General features: G+C 34.8%; 1 protein-coding gene across 1 annotated transcript in view; it reads left to right on the top strand.

Moving 5' to 3' along the window:
• Positions 1 to 8,648, top strand: part of LRRC58 (leucine rich repeat containing 58) — a 15,422-nt gene extending 6,774 nt beyond the window's left edge. The window contains exon 4 of the mRNA XM_017513523.2: positions 2,091 to 8,648. Coding sequence (XP_017369012.1) covers positions 2,091 to 2,299 — 209 coding nt within the window. The 3' untranslated portion in view covers positions 2,300 to 8,648. The remainder of the gene's footprint in view (positions 1 to 2,090) is intronic.
• Positions 8,649 to 8,890: the final 242 nt, after the last annotated feature.

The following is an 8,890-nucleotide window of genomic DNA, read 5'->3' as shown; positions in this document are numbered from 1 at the left end:
AGGAGGCGGAGGTTGCGGTGAGCCGAGATCGGGCCATTGCACTCCAGCCTGGGCAACAACAGCAAAACTCCGTCTCAAAAAAAAAAAAAAAAAAAGACACTTTGAGTTTAAAAAAGATAATGCTCTGGGTCATTTCTGGCCACCCACTCTTAGAAGTAGAGATTGCAGCACTGTACCAAGTTCAAAGTGCTTACGCTTTTCTCTGTGATTCTCTATTCCTGAATTAGCTTTCACAGTTGAAAGAGGAAAACACATAGGGCAGCATTCATACCAGGCCCTCAGGCCTGAGAGTCTAAATCTTTTCTTCGAATTCATGTTTTTCTGGAAACAGGACCTCTACATGAATTCTCTTTTCTCTCTTAAATATTTTCCTAATGACTTCTTTAGTATACTGCCACTTATCTTATGAACAAAAATGCTTTAAAAGTTACCAGCTTAAGGCTGATTGATCTTGGTGGCTCACTCCTGTCTGTAATTCCAGCACTTTGGGAGTCTGAGGTAGGAAGATCTCTTAAGCCCATGAGTTTGAGACCAGCCTAGGCAACATAGCAAGACCCCATCTCTACAAAAAATAAAAACATTAGTTGGGCATAGTGGCATGTGCCTATAGTCCCACCTACTCAGGAGGCTGAGGTAAGAGGATGGCTTGGGTCCAAGAGTTCAAGGTTCCCATGAGTTGTGATCATGTCACTGCTCTCCAGCCTGGATGACAGAGTGAAACCCTGTCTCTTAAAAAAAAAAAAAAAAATTATCAGTTTAAAATTTGAGATAATCTATGAAATGAACCAGTAGACACTTTCCCACTCAAATTCATTAAACTGTAACTTAAACAAAATTACTTTTATATTCTCAGAGATATTTTTCTCTTTGTATAATCTGAAATCTTACAAATCACAAGATGTGTTATACTGCCTTAGCTCATAGTAACTCCCATAATGCTTTGCTTTATTTTATTTGTTTCATCTGTTTTCAAGAAACTAACACATTTGGGAGGATTTATTATCGGTCTGTGATTGACCAACTTATTGAATGTATCTGCTTTCCTAAATTGTTCAAAGTAATATGCCACAAATTTCCCCTTTTTTATACTTACTACAACATCAAAAACTACATGGTTAATTGAGGTATCAGGAAAAAATAGAAGTAGAATTTATTGCTTTTCCTTTGCTTGGACCACATCTTTTAATTTTGGTCCCTTTTGTGATAAACACACAATATTTGGTGCCAGAAGAAACTTAGGCAGAGTATAGAGGTTGAGATTCCTCTCCAGAGAAGCAATGGGACCAAAGTTCTAGATGTTCTAGTTATACTGCAACCATTGTGACAGTCTTTGTGTGTTAGAGATTTGCAGTATCATTTTAAGGATCAACTAGAATCCAGAGGCATAGCAACATCTGCTTTCCTCTTAGCTCTGGCTCTGTTTTTACTTAACTGAAGGGCCATAGTTGAGGAGCACTAACTAGGAATCAAAAGGGCCAGTTAGTACTTTCAGTTTACCTGACAATGTATAATTGTGTGAGAATCAAGTGAGATTATCAGTGAAACAGATTTGAGGCCTGTAGATACAGCCTTTGGAAATGTAAAATGGCATTTTATTTCTTTAAATTTTGCCTTCCCAGTACATAAGAACAGAGGTACCAAAAGTCATCCCCTTTCTGCAAATTTTTGTATACTTATTCTTTAAGATAATCACTAAAGTAGTTTTTATTTTTATTTTGTTTTGTTGTAATCTCCTGACTGTAGCGTAGTACCAAGGGGGTGGCTTGGGTAATAGAGAAAGGATACCTCAGGTATCCTAAAATCTCCATCAGCCACTGCCCCAAGTCTCCCAGAGGAAAGAAGCTAGGTACACAGTGTCCCTTGTGTGCCTGCTCCCTTTAAGATAAATTTCCTGGTTACCTCTTTGCAGCCAAGTTCTACCTTTAAGACCTTCCAGTAGGCTTATAGACAGCTATACAAGTAAGTACTACTTCTGCTTAAGATTCATAACAGAAGATGGCATATGACATTTCTCCAGAACACTGGAGAAAGGGCTGAAAAATTGGTTTCTTGCTTTGTAATGATTACTTTGTATTCCTTCTTCTTTCTAGGAGTCTACTTTGACTGCTGTGTCAGACAAATTAAATTTGTGGACTTCTGTGGGAAGTATCGCCTCCCACTGATGCACTACTTATGTTCGCCAGAATGCTCTTCCCCTTGCAGTTCTGCCTCTCACAGCTCCACATCCCAAAGTGAATCTGACTCAGAAGATGAAGCTAGTGTTGCTGCACGCAGAATGCAGAAAGTTCTTCTTGGTTGAACAAGAGTGCACTGTAGTGTGAAATACTTAAAAACTAAGCAAAGATGGTTAGAAAAGAAAATAGAGCTTGAAGCTCACTAGAAACCTTATCTTTATCTTAAGTGTTCATGAAAGAGTCTGGGATGATATAAAACATTTTGTGTTTCATCTACCCTTTCAGCAGGAATGAGTCTAGTCCCATGTTTAGATTCTTTTAATATAATTTATTGTGAATGATAGTTCCACATTTGACTGATGGTTTGCAGTTTTCACTCAAGTTTTGCATGAATCACAAAGTGGAATGGCACCTTCTGAAGAGCAGTTCTACAATAAGCCATGAGTAGTATAACTTGTGGCAGTTGAGATGGAGAAAGTGAGAAATTATCTAAGTTGTAATTATCAGAGTTGCCCTTGCGTTTAGGTAGAACACTATATACCATATATACTATATATACCATATATATATTATATACCATAAACAGGATTAACCCTCCCTTTTTTTATTGCCTGGATGTCTAGATTACAGAACTATTCAGAGAAGCTTACAGATGTTTACATAGGACCTACACCTTTCTGACAAACTAAGTGGTAAAGTAAGGCATATAACATGTAAGTGGGTTATTAAAACTTCTTAATTCTTTTCCTTTGTTCTATATGATTGCTGTTAACTTTATGTAATCCAGCAATGACTATTACAGTGCGTTAATCCAGCATGAATATAAAAATGTATTCAAGAAATAATGCCAGAGCAACCTATAACCTGGCATACTATACAGAAAACCTTAAAATATTCTTGAACAGAACTAGTTAAATAACTGTATATCTAATATCTGATCTCATGGCCCTCTTAAAATTTTTTGTTTAAATGTTTAGTCATCCCTTAGAAGCACATTACTTCTACACTTAATGGTAGGCCACAATCTTAAACAATCTGTTTATCATAAGACGGAGTAAGAATTTTTGACAGAAAATTCTGTAAGAGATATAATCTGGGACAGCTTCTTTATATCTTGCATTAAATGGGTGGAGAAAAATATGACTTTTGCCCATGGCATGTATCGGACCATCTTTCTCTGCTTTTTAAAGAAAAACTAATACAACTAGAAAAACACCACAACAAGCCAAATAAAAATGGAGAAAGGAGTCATTGTCTTTATACATAATAGAACAGTTTCCAGAACTATTTTAACCATGGAAGCATTTTAGAAAATAAAGTATTAATAAAATAGAAAAAAATATTAAATGTATCCTTAATGTATAGCAGGGAAATAGTTTCACAAATTAATTACTATTAGAAATTACCAAATTTTTATTAACTAGTTTAATATGCAATACAAATTGAATAATAGTACAACTACAAGTTGATAAAATGTAAATGGTTACTGGTAATCATTAGATAACTAATAATAACATGATTTGTTGGTAAATGTTAAAAATACAGTAAGAAATGTTAAATATACAGGTCAGATAAGCATTACAACATCAGGTGATAACCTTTTCTGATTTCTGGCATTCATGGCACACCATTTCTTAAAAGCAAATTGTTGTATAGTAACATATACATGTATTAAGAGTTTTTTCATATATGTTTTGTATTTTAGAAACTAGTATAATTCAGGGTTTTTATGTTTATTTTTATGTTAATTCATGAAACATGAGAGTTTCATGAACTGCAGAATGTGAAACGCTGCTATAGAACAAATCCCTTTACCTTGACCTTGTTATAATGTAGTAAGATTTTGTATTCCTTTTGATTCAGAAATTTTCTGTGTCTATAGAAGTAATCTTATATGTTCCTACTGCCTAGAAGAGTGATACATAGGTGATTATATCATAAAATATAGTCTTTGCTTACTTCTCCATGGGAGGGAGCCACAGCAAGCTGCAGACTTTACAGTTATAAAAGGTAAAGATGACTTAGGCTGTGCCTAAGTGACAAATATAAAATGTTTTGTAAATAAGTGACTTAGCTAAGATACATAAGATATTTTCATAGAAAATAATGTATTCATAGTAAAGTACTCAAATTGATAGGATCAACTTTTTCTGGCTTAAATGCGTGTGCTTACTTCCTAATCAATTACCAGCTTGACCTAAGTAACTGCTTGAGTAGTCTTCTAAGAGTTAGTCTTCATAAAGTAAATGGGTAGGTATGTAAATATATAACCTTACATACCCTTTCCAGCTTCCTAGAAAGAAGATCTACTGCTTTCATCTTTTACAGATGTAAATAGGTCCAACCAGACACAGTTTCTGGCCTTTACATATAAGAATATAGATGTATACTACAGTATTATTTCAACAAAATGTTATGGTTCTATGTATAGTTGAAAAATCTATGATCAGTGTGCAACTGTCTTTGGTAATTTTTAGTGAAGTCTGTGTTATAGCTGTCAGTTTTATCTTTCTTAAAATCTTTGACCTAACCTTTTGTAAGAGGAGCTAATGATTTCTAAGATTTTCCCTGTTTCTTTTTCCTATCTTTTCTTTTTTCCAGATTAATTAATCTGAAGTCAGATATAAGGGACTTGATAATCTAGAAACCAGATAATCAGCTCCCAAGTCATATAGCTAACTACGTGTTGTCAGCTACCAAGTCATGTAGCTAACTATGTATTTAAAATAACAGTCTGTCTCTTTAGTTCCTAAGTCATATATTTGTGTTTAATTACAGTAAATAAACTTTAATTGGGGGGTTTTAAAAGACAGTCAGTGAAGTCTAATTTTTATAGTTTTTTGATATTGTTCTACTTGAACAATTTTAGTGACCAAAACTATGGATAAAACTACTTAAGCATAACATTAGTATATTAGAATGACATCATTCAGTGCTAGTATTTGAAATTGAAATTAGTACATTGTGCATTATTAGTAGTCTATTCCTTGAATCCATTCGTTCAGCATCACCAAACTGAGCTTGTGAGAGTGCTAAGATTCTGGGAAATAGGAAGATTAGTGTATGACATATTGATTCCAGGGTGCTAGGGATTGGCTGACATTAAGGACCAGCTGGCCAGGGTCCTCAATATTCTAGTATTCGAGTAGTGGAGGTAAATCCAAAGGTGACTGGTCATATTTTAATAATGAATGTGTGATGAATTGTTTCTTGTTCAAAAATTCTTGATATTTAGAGCTTCAAGTTACCACATTTAAAAGTAAAGACTTGGCTGGGGTGCGGTGGCACACGCCTATAATCCCAGCACTTTGGGAGGCTGAAGTGGGTGGATCGTATGCAGTCAGGAATTAGAGACTAGCCTGGCCACCACGGTGAAACCCCATCTTTACAAAAACTAAAAAAATTAGCTGTGTGTGGTGACATGTGCTTATAGTACCGGCTAACTCCAGAGTCTAAGACAAGAGAATCACTTGAACCTGGGAGACAGAGGTTGCAGTGATCCAAGATCACTGCCAATGTACACCAGCGTGGGCGAGAGTGAGACTCTGTCTTGAAAAAGAAAAACAAAAAAAGACTTGCATTGTAAATTGTACCTCAAATTTGAGGAACTTTTGTGCTTATGTAAAAGTAAAAATTAGTCCACAATAATGTGTTATAATACTGAACACCAGTTCTACCAGATTCTGTAACTATCAGATTTAAACAAAAAAAGAGAAGGAAGAGGCTGATTGCTAGAGTGTTAAACAAATCTTTAGAAACCACCGGGCTAGAAGAGAAATAACCAAACACCTAGGGAAAGCCCTAGGCCAAGAAAGCCCTTTAAAGTAATAGTCAATTATTTTAAAATTAAATTATTAAGTGGCCTACTGACTACCATCCAAAAGCCCTTATCACAAAATCTGTTCAGTGTATTGGGAAATTGTCCATATCCCTCCATAATTAAGGGCCATCAAGTAATAAGATCTTCTTACAGCCAACTTTGCTCTTCCAAAAGGGAGAAAGTCATACCTCATTAACCTGGAATTTGTGGTACAACAGGTACCCTTGGTTAATGTTTACCTTTTCACTATGTAAAAAAGAAAAAAACACTAAGCAAATAGTACAAATAAAATTTGATCTTTTAAAGCATTTTAGCAGTAGCTATTTATGTAAAAAGTAGTTAGTGGTTATTCCTAAATTTTCGTAAGACGCTTCGTAGACAAAACTGTCAGTTATGTATATATATAAAGGTTAGTTAAGCTGCATTTAGTTAGAAACATTTAATTTTTACCCAAATGATTCTTTTCTCATCCAAAAGTAGAGCTTGTATTATGTCATTATAAATATTATTCCCCATTTAGTCCGAAAGAGTGAGCTTTTAAGTTGTGCCAGGTACTTAACAATAGTAAAAGCTATTGTGTAGATTTTTTACTCAATGTGACCTATAATGCATAGTTTTGATTCCTTCTGTATTGAATGTCCCTGTTTCCATATTAAGTACTATGGCCTGTATAACATTAATTTAATAGTGTACAATTTTGGGCCAGGCACAGTGGTTCACACCTGTAATCCTGGCACTTTGGGAGGCCAAGGCAGGCAGATCACCTGAGGTCGGGAGTTCAATATCAGTCTGGCCAACATGGTAAAATCACATCTCTACTAACAATACAAAAATTAGCCGTGCTTGGTGGCTCGTGCCTGTAGTCCCAGCTACTCAGGAGGCTGAGGCAGGAGAATCGCTTGAACCTGGGTGGTAGAGGTTGCAGTGAGCCAAGATCATGCCATTGCACTCCAGCCTGGGCAACAGAGCAAGACTCCATCTCAAAAAAAAAAATTGCGTGCAATTTTGTATTTTCATAGTCAGATCTTTTTAAAGGTGTCAGTGATTTCACTTGTGGTCAGGAAGTATGTGCCTTAAATCCTCTAGACCCAAAGTTTGGAGAGCTATATTAATTTAATAGGTTGTTTGGGACAGCCTTGTTACCTTTTTCATTTAACTTGAGGGAGAAAGACTGATCCTGAAATATTTCTTGTCATAAAATGGCCTAATGTATATGAGTCTAGAGCTTCTGGGGAGGGAACCTCTATCATGCATTCTGCCCCAGGATGTCAAAATCATAACGATCAGGGTACCCTGAAATAAAATCACTGAAAAAGTATGTTCTCTTATATATTATTTTAAAAATTTATCTGGTGCCACCAAAGAATGACAGCAATTTCTAACCAACTTCATATTTCTAGCATCATATAAAGATATTGTAAGGCTTTGCATATTTTGCCATTGGTTTTCTTTGTAATATAGGTTGAAAGGGAGACATGTTTGAATACTTTTGTATGTAAATATCTCCCATTCTTTTTCTATCTCTTTGTGGTCTGTATTTACTAAGAATTGACTTTTAAAAAAACTGTTCACTAATGAACTTTGCATATTATCGAACACTCACAGGGTAATATTGATTTGGGTGCTACTAGACTTTTACCTAACATTAGTCTTTCTCAATAGTTCTTGCAAAGGACAGCATTCAACCCAGTAAATATTAAAGCATATTAGTTTAATGAAGGTTATTTATATACTGTCATACAATGAAGCTATGGTGGAAAGAACATCTGCATTCACCAGAATGTACTTTGTTCCTTTGGCTGTGACTAAATTGGATAAGACTTTTATTGTTAAGTTCCAGCTATTGGAAGATACAGTGATAAGACTGACGTTACCGTTGCAGCCTTGCAAAAACATGACTAAATTGGTTAATTATGTCTACAACTTATGTTTAAGAGAATCCTTTCACTAACTTAAATTGTTAACATTGTTGTGATATTAAGAAAGAGTATTAACCTAAACAGTCACTTTACAACAATCATATAAGAACTGTGTGCCTACAGTTGAGGTTTTTTGCATTTCTGAGCGCACTTTGTATTCATAAGAAACAAAAACATAATGGGAGAAAAGTTTTAAATAACCAATATTGTAAGTTTTCATAAAGTTTGGTACTTCAAAGTATTAATGAAGGATACTGAAAACATACTTTTACTTTGGTCAAATTACTTTTTATGGTGTGATTTCTTAATTTCCTGTATTTCAAATCTTGCGAATTAGGAATATCTACATCTATAGATAGCTAAAACTGGTAAAAGTAATTCAGCAACGTGATTCAACAGTTTTTATTTTTAGGATAAGTTATCATTTATTTTATTAATATCAAATTTATATATTGCCTTGTAATGCTAAGTGCTTTAAAAAGAATATTTAGGCTACTTCAATTCCACCATCTTCTTCCCCCTCCCCCAGGACATACGTATATTAACTAATCCTCCGTGTAAATTTTGCCATATCAAACATTGTGCCTTATTTTATTAAAACTTTTGTTGGAATCCAATTCCATATTAAAGTGTCTATAGTGATGATATTTGCCTGATTACCTGTTATATCACTGAATATAAATATGTACCAACATTTACTCTCTGTGCTAGATGCAGTGGATAAAAGATTAATTAGACTTGTCTGCTAGTCTTTCTTTTGCTTCCACAGTCTCAATAGACGTATGGATGCATGCTCTAATAAGAAATTGGTGAGATTATCTTGCTAAGGTCAGTTATTTCTTGAATTGACAGTGTGCTACTGGACTTCTACCTGTTAGCCTTTCTCAGTAGTTCGAGTAAAGGACAGTATTCAATCCAATAAATATTGAATACACAGTCTTAGCCCAGAGTAATATAGTTGTAACTGAGCATGTTGA

Source organism: Cebus imitator, unplaced genomic scaffold (genome assembly GCF_001604975.1).
Source record: "Cebus imitator isolate Cc_AM_T3 unplaced genomic scaffold, Cebus_imitator-1.0 Scaffold494, whole genome shotgun sequence".
NCBI lineage: Eukaryota > Metazoa > Chordata > Mammalia > Primates > Cebidae > Cebus > Cebus imitator.
The sequence above is the reverse complement of the archived record's forward strand: the minus strand, read 5'-3'. Positions and strand labels throughout refer to the sequence as shown.